Source organism: Pelophylax lessonae (genome assembly GCF_965119305.1).
Source record: "Pelophylax lessonae genome assembly, chromosome: 1".
Classification (NCBI taxonomy): Eukaryota; Metazoa; Chordata; class Amphibia; order Anura; family Ranidae; genus Pelophylax; species Pelophylax lessonae.
The window spans coordinates 129,655,276-129,672,581 of NC_138768.1; the positions used below are offsets into that span (position 1 = coordinate 129,655,276).

Consider the following 17,306-nt stretch of genomic DNA (forward strand, 5'->3'; position numbering starts at 1 on the left):
CTATGTTTCACAGTTGGTGCCACACATCAAGGAACCATCCTTTCACCTACTTGATGGCGTACAAAAATCCTGCATGATGAATCAAAGACCTTAAATTTCGATTGGTCCCATAAGACCTACTTCCAGTCTTCAGTAGTCAGTGTATATTGGCCTAGGCAAGCTTTTTTTTTTCATATTTTCAATCCTGCAGCTCAAAGTTTTCTCTTCACAGTTGAAACGGAGACTTGCTTACTTCAATCAGTGTTAAGCTTGACATGAGTAGCCTGTCAGGCAAGCTTTTGCCTCTCAGAAACTTGTTTTCTGCTATGGCTTTCGGGGCCGCCATACCTCCTGCTGTCAGTTTCCAAGTGCCTTTGATGATGTAGGAAACTGTGCTCACTGACACCTTGGCTTTCATTGCAATTTCTCTAAAGGAAAAACCTACATTTTAAGGGGTAGAATGGTCTGTCTTCCTTTGTAAATTGCCTTTTTCTCGCCATTTTAAGCGCAATATACTACTTCCTGCAGTAAAATCCTGCCCAAATATTGCTTAAGAGGGTGCATTGCTTTTATACAGACAGAGAGCTTGCAAGTAATCAAGTGTTGGGACACCTGTAGGAACTGTTAGCATAAACTTTCAAGCTTATCATATACAATTGTGACTCAAGTCATATTTTAATTGAATGTTATTCGACTCTGCTGAAGACGTTGGATGACGAAACGCGTACAGCGCAGCCGCATCACTTCCGGTTCCGGCATTGTGTGGAACGCATCGCGTTCCATTACTTGTTACATGCTCGTTTTTACTGAGAGATTGTGAGTACCCATTTTTCATTTATCTATATGAATAAAGCATTTAAACAGTATCACACTATTGGCCTTTTTTGCCCTATATGACCCATCTGCCTACACCCTGTCCCGGTATACTTGGCTTTAATTGGAGCGTTTTACAATACATGAGAGCGGACCACCCTGACACCTGGGCATCCCTGTGGGAACCATTCCGGAGCCTTACTGGGCATCCTTGACACATTCCTATCCCAGGACCCCCGGAGAGGACCAGGACCCATCAGAGGGATTTACTCCACTATCTATATACCCGCTCTTTACCCCTGTGTGGGGTGGGTACTTCTGGTGAGTGGGCTACCTATTATAGGGGCACTGAGCACCTCACCCACCATCCACCACGGGGTTGATTCCAGTAACCCATATGAAGATTTTTGTCATTTATATGGACTAGTTTGGTCACTTTGTCATTTTATTGGATCACCTTAGCTCATTCTTATTTATTATTTACCACTCAATTTTTGGTATATACAGCATAGTCTTTGTGCTGTCACTGAGTCACCTTATATATTTCTGTTTCATTGCATTTGCACTGGTCACCTTATTTATTGATCTATTTGCTACATCATTTATGTTTGCACTTATTGGACCCCATCTATTTACCTTTTATTGGTTCCACTGTACTTGCACCGGTCACCTTAATTATTGATTATCTGTTACATTATTTATGCTTGCACTTTATTATACCTCAATATTTACATTTTTATGTGCACAGTCCCTTTATTCACCATTATTTAATTCTATACCTTATTAGGTTTGCACCTTATGTCACATTATATTCATTTTATGATCATTATTTATCTTTTGTGCCATATTGATATCCATTTATTTAGTTATTGAATTTTTGTGCATATCTTTACATATTATCCTGTCTTAACATATACACACTTATAGTAGACAGAGCCATTCCCACACTCTTATCTTACATTTTTATAGTCTCTGACTATATTTCTGGGAGGCCGCAGCATACTCATTCACCAAGTATATATCCTACAACGCGGAGTTTAATACTTTGATTACTTCAGAATAACAAAAGATAGGAATCTGCAACAAAGTTTGTTAAAATCCTTGCAATGTACATTGAACACTCTGCGGGGAATGTTTTGTTCTCAAAAGTAGAGTTACTCTTTAACCACTTGCCGACTTCCTAACGACGGTTTACGTTGGCAGTCAGCCTCTCACAGGCAAAGCGACGTAGGTCTATGTCGCTAGCCTGTGAGGCTCTAGGGAGTGAGCGTGCGCCGCTGGAGGCGCTCCCGCTCGCTCACGGACCCCCCACGCGTGTGCCCGGCGGACCCGATGTCCGCCGGGCACTCGCGATTGTCCGTTACAGCGTGAGAAAGGCAGGCGGCTAATGTAAACACAGCCGCCTGTCATTCTCCCCTGTGTAAGAATTGAGATCATACGGTTCTGCTATGTAGGACCGTTGATCTCTGTTCTTATACCTCAAGCCACATCCAATCACAGTTAGAAGCACGCCCCTAGGGACACACTTAACCCCTCTTTCTCAAATAGAGGACCGTGTGAAAGGAGCCTTATGTAGCATTTAGTTCCTGGAATTAATATGTCCTTAGTGCAATTATGCATGCAGGAGAGTGTGATTAGCTGAGAAAACCCCTTCTCTGGAGACCAGGAAATAACTGAAGAAATGCTAGCAGCATGAGAATTAAAGATAATCAATGTTGATTAAGAGAGTAAGTTCCATTTTAACTTTGTACCATTTCAGGTTAGTAACTGGATTTGAATGGTTTAGATTTCAATAAAAACTGGAAATGAGGGTGTTCTAAAATCGTGCGCATTTTGCCTCACCGATTAAGGAACATGTGTCAAACACAAGGCCTGCAGGCCGAATCTACAATTCAATGCCAGTTAAAAAGGAGGGTTGCACACTTCTGATATCTTCCAATTTATTGAAAACTGCTCAGAAAGAACGCCATGGCAGAGCCAGTTTCTTGTAGATGATGGTAGAGGTGTGCGACCTTCCTTTTCAGACTTGCATCATCTGCTACAGGAGTGTGAGTGGGCTCTGTGCCGGTCTGCAACTGTCCTTTACAACCTAATTTTTACTAAAACCAGTAATATTTGAATGCAGAGGCACTTATTAAATATGATATATAGATACATTTAAATAGTCTCACAGATACAACCAGCCCTTTGAGGGCATCCATAATGCTGATGCGGCCCGCAATGAAATGGAGTTTGACACCCTTGTAGTAAGGCAATCTTCTGCAGTAGCCCCTCCTGGTGTAACATGGTATCACAGTACACATCCATATATGTATAATGATAGTCATATTGTGGAATGGATGGAGTTCAGTCCACCAAGTGATTTATTTGTAAAGGGTCACATATCCAGTTCACACATGATACACCACACATTAGCAGGCAAATCGATTTATAATGCATCTTCACCATAATTTACTGGCACATTCAGATAGAAGAATCGGTTAAGTCTGGATTTCTTCTTAAATCATGTTATCGGAGGATATCAACATCAACAACATTCAGTGTATTTATATAGCTGCAAATGCTACAAGATTTACCAAACTCGGTTCAGTCAATGATTTCCAACAATTACCTATGGAGAGCTGTCCCCGGATTTGCTGTAGATGTAGCAAGAATTTGCCAAGGATTATGCCTGATTGTTAACTTTGCATTCACTGACATTAGCCTTGTACACCATTCACTAGAGGGCTTTACAAACATGAGAAATACTTTTAATGACTGCAGGAGAATGGCCCTCAAGTGATGAAAACAACTAGCATTGCTACAGAAATTTCAGAACCATGAAATGGACTATTGTTTAATAATCCGGAAAGGATCGTTTGGGTGCACTTATGGAATACATGTACAAAATGCATTTCTATTTATTACACAAAACATAAATACGATTCTTCTCTTTTTACCTTAATGCATGAATACAGTATATGACACGTGGAATGTTTTTTCGATCGTAAACATCGGTGGTCTCTGGATAAAATATCTGTAATTGCACATCAAACAGGAAAAAATGTGTGACTGCAATTATAGAAACTTAAACAGTTGTATATGATCAATTAAAATACTGATAATTACGTAGGAAAATATCACATTTTAAAACTTGAAACACATTTATTAACACTATACTGCTTAAAAGCAAAACATGAATAAAACACGTTTCTTAAGATTGCACTAAAGGTATATGCTAGTCTATGGGCTAATTCAAAGGGTATTCCATCTTATATATGGAAGGGTACCCCTCCTACCGCTCTCATAAATAGCAACACTCTTTGCAGATTTATAAAGCTGGATTCCATCTAAAATGAAAAGGTTCAATCCCTTGCTGGGTTTTTACACCTCTTTAATACCCCAGCAAGAGATCTAAAGACCCTTCAGGAATTCAATTCCTGGGCTGTCCATTTCACTAAAAATAGAAAACCCGATAAAAGGTGGAACTTGTTAACAATGACTTGGTACATTAATCACACGGGGTTCATTCAGACTAGGTGGTACCAGTTTAGCGTAATATGCTAGTACTGTGGTTGATGTGTTTAAACTGTTGATAGATTTGCTTCAAGCTCAGCGTTTCAGAGAACAGACCAGGGTTTGTGTACACATCGTTTTTACTATATCACTAAAGCTTTTTCTTACCTTAGGCAGTCCTATTGATTCCATAGCCCGCAACCACTGTACAGTGTTATCTGTATGCCGAAAATGTAGGCCAGAACGCTGTTGAAAAAAAAAAAAGAAAAAAAAAAAACATAAATTTGCAAAAATAAAAATGCATAAATGCACAAAAACAAGTGCACACATAATACTCAGAACAGGGAGGCTGTAAAGAAGAACCACAGGCTGATATGTAAAAAGAACCTAGATCTTCTATGTATTCCTTCCAACGTCAAGAAATCAATTAATCAATTTGCAACTCAGTTTTTGTAGTTTGTTGAAATCTGTAAACTGAGCTGCTGCAAGGCATTTTGAAAAACAGGCTGGCAGTGGGTGGCCAGCTCTATAAGATTATATGTGAGAAGGTACCTAGTAGAGGAACATAAATGTTCAAGTGTTCAGTATGGGTTCACCTGTATCCTACTGTTTACTCCTAATCCTAGAGGTGCCGCAGTGCCAAAAGGTCTGAAGAGGGCACATCACCCTTCCTATACTTTGTAGGTGTCGTGTGGCAGGGGCAAGTTAATTACAACATTATCTGCTCACTTTACAAAACTTATGATAGAAAAAAACACTACAAATATGTATTACATCTCCATTTCTAGCCTGTCACGTTACCACTGTGACTGGCTTTTGAAGGGGACTGTGAGTTGGCCTCTTTCCTACTGACTATGGGTTCTGGCTTTGAAGGGGGCTCCATTATTTTGGGGGTGGTGTGCCTGGGGGACCTTTGGATTCAAGTCCATGTCTCTCCGAAACACACAGACTGAGAACTGGAGGACCCAGATACAGAATTGGGGCCTCTGTGTTTTGTTGGGGTATAGACAGCCCAAACCAGCATTGACTGTATCAACCCCCTCCAAAACTCTGAGACAAAACCGATGATTTTAATCAGCTCAAAACAACCTGATGCTGGGGTCCCCCTGCTGTTATGTGTAAACTATTTATTAAGGTGTTATGTGCATACTGTTAAGTGGCTTTCTCCAATTGATCGAGTCCTTTCACATTGATGCATTTTCAAGTGCTTTGGCGCTTAAAAAAAAAAAAAGAGCCTGAAAAGCTCAAGAAAACCAAATTTCCATTAAAATCAATGAATGCTTTCACACTGGGGCAGTGCACTGGCGGGGAGGTGAAAAAACTCCTGTAAGCAGCATTTTTAGGGCATTTGGAGCGCTAAAAAAAGCGCCCCTCTCCACTGAAATCAATGGGAAACGCCTCACAAGCGCTTCAAAAGCGCCTAAAAATGGTTCTTGAAGCAGTTTTTGAGTCAGACGACCTTCAAAAAAAGTGCACCGCTACGCCTCAAAAGCGATTGAAAGGTGACCGAAAAGCGCTGCAAAAGCATCACAAAAGCACTCAGCGTTTTATGGGCAGTTTTCAAGCACCTCAGTGTGAAAGGGCTCTTTGAGCCCTTCTACACTTAGGGGTTTTTCAAGCACTTTGGCACTAGAAAAAAGCACCTGAAAAGCTCACGAAAACCTATTCCCATTAAAATCAATGAATGCTTTCACACTGGAGCAGTGCGCTGGCGGGGAGGTGAACAAAAATCCTGCAAGCAGCATCTTTGGAGCATGTCAGGAACACTTAAAAAAGCACCTCAAAAACGCCCCTCTCCATTGAAATTCATGAGAAGCGCCTCAAAATGGTTCTTGAAACAGTTTTTGAGTCACGTGTCCTTAAAAAAAGCATACTAATGCCTGAAGAGCGCTCAGCGTTTTATGAGCCGATTTCAAGCTTTAGTGTGAAAGGGCTCTAAATTGCATTAATCGAGTCACCTATTGTTTCTGTCTGTTGGCTAATCCTCCTGGAGGTTCCTACATGATGCGATTAGTCTTGTGTCAACTTTACCTCGTTACCTACCAATTGTGGGATGTTTACCCCAATGTGTAATATTTGTTCATGTGGTGACTGCTCCATGTTTGAATTGTATAAAACCTGTGTTTCTGTTCAATAAAGTTAGTCCTGTTTTAATCTATATTGGTTCTGTCTGATGTTTGGAATAAAATTACTATATTCTGGCTCCAGAGTGTAGGAAGCTATATCTTGGCGGAGACACCCAGACGGGGTGTAAGGCAGTCCGTCACACAGCCATTTATCAGTAGGTGCTCTTTATAGTTGACTCAAACCTTAAAAGTGAAGATTTTCTACGCAGCACCCTTGAAAAATGGACATTCTTCCCTGCATTTTTCCTGCAGAATAACAGTGCTATTATTTTCAAATCAGACAGACCCTGTCTGGTAGTGTTCCAGTAATACAAGAAGCTTAACAAGATATAACAATGTGCAGCACAACTCTGCCAGATTTATAAAAGATTTAGATTAAAGTTCCCTGAACTAGAAGACCATTTACACTCCACTCTCCAGTAGATCAGGTTTCCTATCATCCCCTTGTTTCAGGGCTGCAGCGTCCATTGGCCTCTTCTGTGTTTCACACTCCTGGGAGTGTTGGAAGCTGATGTCCCTGTTCTGCACTTTCGTTCCTTTCTTCAAACCTACGTCACTGACAAGTCCTCACACAGAGGGGAACAGACATCCGAAACGCCATAAGCCCCTGTTCACATCGGCACGATTTGACAGGTCAAATCGCATGTCAAATCACAGCCTACTGCCGGCAATGGGAGAGTTCCAATCAGTGTGACAATGCCTTTGCAGTGCCACACGAATTTCCAAAAGTAGTTCCTGCACTACTTCTGGGGCGATTTCAATAGACATCTGTGCATGAAGCTGCACAGATGTCTTTTAAGCCGACCCCGAAGTTGGACTGAAATGCGTCTTTGAACTTGCAGGATTTAAAAGCTGTGTTCAGTGTGAACGAGGGCTTAATGCCCATTGCTGAAGAGAGTCTGACAGACTTTAGTGCTGAAATGAAGAAAGGTAGGAAACACCGGCTCCCAAAGATAGGGGAACTCTTCTAGTGCAAGGCTAGGCACAGGACACTGCAGTGGGCTATGGAAGGAGCAGAGTGGCAGATAGGGGGGGGGCATTGTGTGGCATATTAGAGGTGATGTTGGCATTGTCTAATTTGAATCTCAATGGGACGGTTGGAAGTCTGGCTGTCCTGCTGAAAGGAAAAGGGCAGTGGTGACTGGTCACTTTCCCAGGAAATCGGAGGAGGCAGATTGGTTGTTGCCTTGCTGTGTAAATATGGTTATGTGAAAAAAAATGTCATCATAGTTTACATCAGCTGCATGTTTTCAGCTATAAAAACTTAACAAAAATAACATTCAAATTAAGTCAATTGATGAAAACCATAACGAAAATCCATTCCAATTTTTGTCAATGAATGAAAACGGAATGAAAATGTAAAGAAGAAATGTTTACCCACCTGAACTTCCACTTTCCTCAGAGATCCATCAGTCTGTTAAAGCCCCAGCCCCCTGACTGTATCGGCAAGCTGTACAGAGACGCCAGCTCCCATCAATTTTTTCCCTTTCCTATGCAGTTTCACACATTACACTGATTCACACTATATCTTTGGCGCCCTCTGCTGGCCTTTTCTAAATCGCCAACCAAATTCCATCCCAAGCCTATAATAGTAGCACAATAAAGTTTAAACATGCATTTCAATCTTGCACTACCACATAGGAATATGTAGGGGGCATCTACTAAGCTGCTGAAAGAAAAAAAAAATAACTACAGTAAAACCTTGGTTTGAGAGTAACTTGGTTTAAGAGCGCTTTGCAAGACAAGCAAAATTTTCAAATAAATTTTGACTTGGTTTACAAGCGATGTCTTGATATACAAGTAGCTTCAAGTCACAGCTGAGTATAAAAGAGAAGAGAGGCGCCTCTAAGTGTAGCAATATGGTTACATTTAATGAAGGTACAACATTTAGCAACTCACATGGTTGATGATTGGAACAGGCACATCTAAGTATGCAGGCATCCAGGCTAAAGCTGTCCACATAGACCATCCTCTGCACCGCCATCTACGTCATCCCTTCCATGCTGCCCCTCGCTTTTAGATCCCTTTACTGCAGTGGTCTTCCCGGTCAGGATTACAGACTGGCAGCCGGCGGTGCAGAAGATAGTCCATGTGGACAGCTTTACCCCGGATGCCTGCATACTTAGATGTGCCTGTTTTATTCATCAACCATGTGAGTTGCTAAATGTTGTACCTTCATTAAATGGAACCATATTGCTACACTTAGAGGCGCCTTTCTTCTCTTTGATACTCTGTAGCTCCTACTGGATTTTGCTTCTTATCCCCTTGTGGAAGTGGCTATTTGTGGATGGACATTTTATGGTTATATAACCTATCGCAATGCTATAATCTTTTTATATGGACTATAAACTGAAGGACTTATGAATAAATGGTTGTGGAACGAATCATCTGAGTTTCCATTATTTCTTATGGGGAAATTTGCTTTGATATAAGAGTGCTTTGGATTACAAGCATGCTTCCGGAACGAATTATGCTCGCAATCCAAGGTTTTACTGTACTTGCCTTCTGTGCACTTAAACACCCTTCCCATCCAGGCCAATTTTCAGCTTTCAGCGCTCTCACACTTTGACTGACAATTGCGCAGTCATGCTACACTGTACCCATATGAAATTTTTATCATTTTTTTCACACAAATAGAGCTTTCTTTTGGTGGTATGTAATCACCTCTGCGATTTTTATTTTTTACAAAAAAAAAAGAATAAAGACAGAAAATTTTGAAAAAAAAAAAAACGTTTTTTTTATTTTCTGCGAGTAAATTTTGAAAATAAATGTTTCTCCTTCACTGATGTGCGCTGATGAGGCGGCACTGATAGGCACTGATAGGCTGCACTGATGGGCACTGATGAGGTGGCACTTATGGGCACTGATGAGGAGGTACTAATATGCCGCACTGATGAGCACTGATAGGCGGCACTGAGAGACGGCACTGATGAGCACTGATAGGCGGCACTGATGAGCACTGAGAGGTGGCACTGCTGGGCACTGAGAGGTGGCACTGCTGGGCACTGACAGGTGGCACTGCTGGGCACTGACAGGTGGCACTGCTGGGCACTGAGAGGCGGCACTGAGAGGCGGCACTGACGGGCAGCACTGATGGGCACTGATAGGTGGCACTGATGGGCACTGGCGGATGGCACTGGACACTGATGGGTGGCACTGATGGGCAGCACCATCAGTGCCCATAGTGCTGCCAGTCAGTGCTCATCAGTGCCTAGATGAGCAGGCACTGATGGGCACTGACTAGCAGCACTATGGGCACTGATTGTGGGCATTGATGGGGGGCACTGATGGCGGGCACTGTGGGCACTGATGGGGGGGCACTGTGTGTGTATTTTTACCTTTAGTAATCAGGGCACTGGTGATCGGTGCCCTGATTACATTCTCCTGTGTCTCCGGCGCTGTGAGGCTCCCCCTCCTTCCTCACACTGCAGGCTCCGTGTGAGGAAGGAGCGCCGGCGATGAGAGATGATCTCATATGTTTACATATGAGATCATCGCTCATTGGACGGCCCGATCACGTGGTGAATGGCCGCTGTGATTGGCCATTCACCACGATCTGTGATCGGCCGTGTCCAAGGGACACGGCCGACACAGATTTTCCCCGCAGCGCGCTCTCTGGAGCGCGCTGGGGGCGTGTCACTGGGAGGCCGTTTAAAAACGGCCTCCCGAAAATTCAAGTCCGCGCTGCAGCCGTATATAGGCTGTAGCGCGGATGGGGGGTGGTTGAGGGAAAGGCTTTTCTTTTTTTTGGTAATATCTAATACAGGTAATATGTGCAATGGCAGTACAGCCAATAGAGTTTACAGGGTTTTTTTAATATATATTTTAAAGTTGCACTTATGTTTGTTAAAAAGCAATATTTTTGTTTGTTTATGAAACTTGGTTTTATATATAAATACGCTATATATATATATCACAACGGCTAAATCTGTGTCTGTGGTGCATGTTCAAACCCGAACACCATAAATAATAACATTTTATTAGATTTTTTACTCCAGGAGGATATTATGAGTTTGGAAATTCTAGAGAAATGCTTAAAGTGTTACTAAACCCAGGAGCCTGCATTCACTATATCTGGTCTATCACAGTACACAGAACATGGAAATGCAGTTGTTTTAGTAAATATAAACTGCTAAATACATTTTCTCATCAGCAGTATAAAGCAGTTAGAGTCTTGTGACTTGTATCAGTGTGTGCTGAAAGCTTGTAGGAGGAGTTTTCACTCTCCTGAGATGGTACTATGATGCTTCAGGACCCCTGACCCTCTGTCTGGACAGTGCTGATTGGCCCTGTGCCGATCACATGCACTCTCCCCCAAAAAAAAAAAACTCTGAGCATGTGCAGCCTGACTCCATAGACTCTGTAAATTTTAGGTTATTGTTTGGAGTCAGTGGAAGAAGGGGAGGATCAGAGAAGACAGGATCAAACAGTCTTTTTACACAGTGCTTCATCAGCTTGAGGCTTGTCTCTCTGTGTTTGCAGTGATGTACTGAGGAGCCAGACACAGAGCAGCTGAGCATTATCTGCTGTGGAGTTACCCCTCCATTAGGATTGCCTTATATGAAAAACACATCATATATTGATCTAAGCCGATTTACCACAAAGTGAACCCCATGGTTATAAGTGGCACATATGAAAACGGATTCAATGCATTAAGATAAAGCCTTCTGTGTGTAGCAGCCTCTCCAGCACCCCTAATACTTACCTGTACCCCCTCTCTGTCTAGCAATGTCCATGAGTCCCTCGGCCATCCTGGGACTCTCTCTCCTGATTGTCTGAGATACATTGGCTCCTGCAGCTGTCAAAGTCAGTCAGAGCCAATCAGGAGAGAGAGGGGGTGGAGCCGAACGGCAGCTCCATGTCTGAATGGACACACGGAGCTGCAGCTCGGCTTGGATGCCCCCATAGCAAGCTGCTTGCTGTGGGGGCACTCGACAGGAGGGAGGAGTCAGGAGCAGAAATGAGGGACCCGAGAAGGAGGATCTGGGCTGTTTTGTGCAAAACCAACTGCATAAAGAAGGTAAGTATAACCCGTTTTTTATTCATTTTTTTTTTTTAAACAAGACTTTACAAATCACTTTAACCACTTGCCGACCAGCCGCCAGCTAGATATGGCGGCAGGTCCCCGTGAATCGCTGTACCTGTACAGCGCTTCGCGGAAGCGATCCTGGGGGCGCCCACTCGTTAGCGGGGAAGCTGATGCACAGGGCCGGCGGTCGCAAATGCTGCCGGGCATCCGCGATCGCTCCCTGTGAAGAGAGAACAGCGGTCTACTGTTGTAAACACAGCAGACAGTTGTTCTCTCAGGAATCCATGCATTAGTTTGTTTTTTCCAATATATCATTGGCAGCTTTATTGACATGCAGAGCTCCGATGTTCCTCCTATTTAGGAACACAGGTCTCGGTGTTGATTTCACAAGCCCATCACCCCCACCATTAGAAAACACCCCTTAGGCTCAAATTTAACCCTTTGATCGCCCCTGTATTAACCCCTTCCCTGCCAGTGTCATTAGTACAATAACAGTGCATATTTTTAGCACTGGATTACTGTAGTAAAGTCACTGGTCCTCCCAAAAGTGTCAAAAAATGTCAGTTAGGGGTGTGATCTGTCCACTGCAATGTCGCAGTCCTGCTAAAAATTGCTGATCGCCGCCATTACTGGTAAAAAAAAATAAAAATAACAAATCTTTCCCCTAGTTTGTAGACGCGATAACTTTTGCGCAAACAAATCAAAATACGCTTATTGGGATTTTTTTTTTTTTTTTTTACCAAAAATATGTAGCAGAATACAAATTGGCCTAAAATGATGAAAAAATTTGATTTATTTATTTTTTTTTTTTATGTTATATAGCAGAAAGTGAAAAATGTTTTTTTTTTTTAGCATTGTTGCTTTTTTTTTTTTTAAGCATAAAAAAAAAAAAAAATTGCTCAGGTGATCAAATACCATCAAAAGAAAGCACTATTTGTGGGGGGAAAAAAGGACATCAATATTATTGGCCTGGTCATTAAAGGGGAAAATCTTCTGGCCCAGAATTGGTTAACAATCGAACATCACTCTAGTCCTTTGACATAAAACGTTAAAGATTTTATTTCATAGCGACTGTACAAATACAATCAGAAAACATTTCCTTTCAGATATATTTTTAGTGTCGGCCATACCAGCCTATACAGCAGTCTGTATGAAACAAAAGAATAACCTCTGCTCTCACATAAGTCCTGGGAATTCTATGCTTGTAAAATAATAAAAGTCAAAGTAATCAGACTGATCTGAAGGCTGCAGCTGCCTTGCACAGGTTGTCTAGAAAACTTCTGGCTTTGCAGTAGCACACTTCTTAGGCAAGGTCGTCTAATAACCAGTCAAGGCAACAAAGGGAAATATTTCAGAGAACATCCACCTGCCATACTGTGAACTCTGCAATAATCTGGGGCACGGTAGCTATGGCACTAGTGAAATGTCAGAGCTGTGTCGGGAACCATCCAGGATGGCATGGAATTGGGTCAGCTCCTCCTGGCATTGAGAGCACAGGCAGCTCCACAAATGACTTTGGAAGAGAGGATAAGCAGGTTGGCAGATACACAAGAAACTTTACAGTATTTACTGTGAAGAAGCTCTCTAGACAATGGCTCACAGATAAAGACCTGTCAATCTTCCATATTATTTACTATTGCCAGGACTAAACTATGTATTCATTCAGCCACTCACTGCAAGACATTCATTCAGAGACTGGGGAGAACAAAGGCAGAAGAAGGTAAATGTTATGCCATGATAATACCGTAGTAGCAGCACTACATCATTTCCCCACGACTAAAAAGACCACAGAGACTGACAATTATGTAATTGAAATTAATAGGCAGATTAAAGTAAAAATTATAAAGCTAACCTTTGATGAATATAAATGCATATTTCCAGCCCCTGGTGCCATTAATTATACCATTCTAACCTCTGCTGCTTTGAAAATATAAAGCCATAGGCCAGCCTCTGATGTCAGTAGCAGCAGGGTGCCAACCCTGGTACCAACAAATGTAAACACCAATTTCTTATGAATGTAAATTATAGTGCCAAATGCGGTTAGGACTCCGTGGCCTTTGGTCTGGTGCTAGTAAATGCACCAGCACTGGGACCCAATGGCTAGTGCTGGTATCCTGCATTTTGGTGAAGCCTGCTGATTGGACAATAAAAGAGCATCAGAAACATAGAAACATAGAATGTGTCGGCAGATAAGAACCATTTGGCCCATCTAGTCTGCCCAATATATCTGAATCCTATGAATAGTCCCTGGCCCTATCTTATATGAAGGATAGCCTTATGCCTATCCCATGCATGCTTAAACTCCTTCACTGTATTTGCAGCTACCACTTCTGCAGGAAGGTTATTCCATGCATCCACTACTCTCTCAGTAAAGTAATACTTCCTCATATTACTTTTAAACCTTTGCCCCTCTAAGCACACTGATGAGGTCATTGCTTGTGTTCTGCCCTTGTGTAAGAGTGTTCACAGTGCTAGACTGCAAAGTAGAACCTTGTGTTGGTTCAAAATGCTAACCCTTCCTCAAACTAAATTCTGTGCAGACAATTACAGCAGGCTAGTAAATCCCCCATACACCATTTAGCAAAGTCCTGGAGCCCTGCACACCACTTCCAAAGGCAGGGGTCTGGTAAAAAAAAACTACCTGTCCAAGGGGCTAAATAAGAGTCCTAATCTACTTGTCCTGATTAAAAAAAAAAAAAAAAAAAAAGAAAAAAAAAAGAATTCTAACCAAAACTGTATTTAAATAAGGTCTCATTTTTACAAGAAAAAGCCATAATTTACATCATTTAGGTCTTTTTATAATTTTAATAAAAATGAGACAGCAGTCTCATTCAGTTACAATACCACTGATGCAAATGCTCGGATACCTAAAACTAATATCTTTGCAGTGCGATTTGCTTCCATACAAAATGAATGGGCTCAAATCGCACTACAAAAACATCGCAAGTGATTTAAACAGGAATGCGGTGTGATTCCTGTCTAAATCACGCGATTTCCCACACTGCAAGCATGGAGAGGGAGGAGGGGAGAGAGGCACCAAGTCACCAATAGTGTAGCAATGTTTATTTAATAAAAGGGTTCAAATAAAACAGTAATGCACTCGTAGACATCGCTGGTGACAGGCAAAAACCAGTTCAGTGTGGAGCCCCCAGCCCAAAGTTCAGTCCCCACTAAAACCGCTGGGGAAAGTGCTGTGAAGTTGAAGAAGGAGCCCAGGCAAGCCATGGGGAGATGCTGCAGGAGACTCAATGCAGATTTACTAAACCTTGTGCACTCAGAATCTGGTACATGGTAGCCAATCATCTTCTAACTTCAGCTTGTTCAATTAACCTTTGGCAATAAAACACTCTCCAGTTTTAGTAATATAGCCCCAATCTGTCAACAGGAGGTGTCAGATGTCCAGGATGCTCTGACCAACCAGAAGGCCGATGAAGGAGACGTGGTTTGACCTGCGAAACGTGTACCGATTGGCCACAGCATCTGACAGCCCCTTTGACAGATTAAGTCTCCCACAGCATCTCCTTGTGGCTTGCCTGGATTCCGCTTCACAGCACTTTCTGCAGCGGTTCTAGTGGGACTGAACTTTTGATTGGTGGCTCCACACTGAGTTTGTTTTATGCATGTCACCAGTGATGTCCGAGTGCAATACGGTTTCATTTTAGACCTTTTATTGAACATTGCTATACTATTGGTGGCTTGGCATCTCTCTCCCCCTCCCTTTCCACTCTTACAGTGCGGGAAACCGCATGTAATTTGGACAGGAATCGCACCTCATTCCTGTCCAAATCCCATGCAATGCTTTGCAGTGCAATTTGATCCCATTCATTTTATATGGGCTCAAATCGCACCGCAAAAGGTATCGGTAACTGGTATGAGCGAGTACTCGTACCGATCCTTAATACTCGCAGATATAAAACAAGTATCGGTGCATCCCTAGTTTTATCATTAGGGATTTTCAAGGGATGTATGTCCCTTTAAACCTTGAAATGGCTTTGTCAGGATGGGAAATATGAATGGTTGAGGTTTTTAGGCAGAGGTGCTTTTAGGAATGTCTGGGGCTTTTAAAACATTGCGCTGTTTATCTCCCACTCACCTCCCTGCCTGTTTCCAGCACCCCATCTGGGACTAGAAGGGAGGGAAGAGACCCTCTGCAGTGTGACGAGCACTGATTGGGTGTTCATCAGGAAAGGGGAGGATTGGGCTCTCTTATGCTCAGCAGAGGCCCATCTGCTGAGTAAATAAAGAGCCGGCCCCAATGAGAAACAAAAAAAAAACGTTATTCTTCTGGGTTACCCTCGCACACAAAAGCACCCTGGGAGTCCAGTAAAAGCGCATGCTGTGTAGTCAAATCAAGCTCCGGTGTCTGGTCCGTTAACCACTTGCAGTGACACCTCATGTGTGGTGGAATGGTTGCGGTTTGTGTGTTTTTTTTTTAAGTAGTATTTTTATTTTTTTTTTAAACTAATCGCTTTATTTTTTTATTCTGATCCTTTTTATTGCTGTCACAAGGAATCTAAACATCCCTTGTGACAGCAATAGGCATGTGACTGTTACTCTTAATGCAGAGATGTAGAGTCAATAAGACCTCAGATCCCTCCAATCTACCCCTAAGAGGTTTTTGATCACACCAAGATCGGGGTGACCCATTTAAAAATGGTGCTGTTGATCCCTGGGTAAACCGGAAGCGATATAAGGTCATCACTTCCAGTTCCCTATATTATAGAGACAAACAAAGCGGTTCCAGTCTTTGTTCAGCTCTATGATCAGCTGACAGAAGTGTAGAAATAGGAAGAGATAGAATGGCTGCCACTCTCTATGATTAAACCCTGGGGGTGGGGCGAAACATGTTGGGAACGTGGCCTGGATGCAGGGCCTTTTTAACGCAGGTAAAAAGGGGCAGCTGCCCAGGGCCCTGTCATTGTGCCCTCAGGACCCCTTGATATGTGCCCTCCCAACTCCATAGCGTGTGCCCTCAGGACCCCCTGATATGTGCCCTCCCAACCCCCATAGCGAGTGCCCTCCCAACCCCCATAGCTTGGCCCTCAGGACCCCCTGATATGTGCCCTCCCAACCCCCATAGCGTGTGCCCTCAGGACCCCCTGATATGTGCCCTCCCAACCCCCATAGCATGTGCCCTCAGGACCCCCTGATATGTGCCCTCCCAACCCCCATGGTGTGTGCCCTCAGGACCCCTGATATGTGCCCTCCCAAGCCCCATAGTGTGTGCCCTCAGGTTCTCCTGATATGTGCCTTTCCGACCCCCATAGTATGTCCCCTCAGGACCACTAAAATAATTTTCAGGTCTAGAGTTACCCTTACTAAAACAAATTCATCAGCGGGTCAATGGGGAAAATGTCCTCTACATTGGTAGTCAGTATGAAGAATGCTAACCCCACAGAGGTGGCCACCACTCAAGACAGAAGGGTTGGCAACTCGGCGTGCTCTTGAATAAAAGTACAATGGTGGAGAGTCTTTCAAAAAGCAAAAAAGATAATTAATATCAAGCCGCCGATTTTACCAAATAGCACTGGCCTGAAACATTACAGATGCTATCAACAGGAGGTAAATTAGCCACAGCTCCAGGAACTCCTAGCATCCTATCGAGGAACCGTAGGGTTGAGTTTCCGTAAAAGCAGAGTGTTCTATTGCAAGTGTGACAAAGGACTTTTTTTCGGATGCTAGTCTCCATATTGAAAGTGAATACGTTACTAAAGTATGAAAATTCTTGTCTCGGACAGAATAAAAATTTGGTTGTGATGTAATTTAGTTGTATTGTATTTTTGGACGAAAACTGTACTGATTAAAACGAAAATCGTATGATCTGGTATCATACAAGAAAAAATGTTGTGTCTGTCCCTTTGGAA

General features: G+C 42.7%; 1 protein-coding gene across 2 annotated transcripts in view; it reads right to left on the reverse strand.

The window, feature by feature from the left end:
• LOC309561249 (ras GTPase-activating-like protein IQGAP2) overlaps nt 1-17,306 on the reverse strand; it is a 506,552-nt gene that overhangs the window by 285,573 nt on the left and 203,673 nt on the right. For both annotated transcript variants that reach the window (XM_082265047.1, XM_082265046.1), the window contains exons 4-5: nt 4,456-4,533; nt 3,732-3,808 (exon numbers count right to left, since the gene is read on the reverse strand). In XM_082265047.1, the coding sequence (XP_082121173.1) occupies nt 3,732-3,808; nt 4,456-4,533 (155 nt within the window). The remainder of the gene's footprint in view (nt 1-3,731; nt 3,809-4,455; nt 4,534-17,306) is intronic.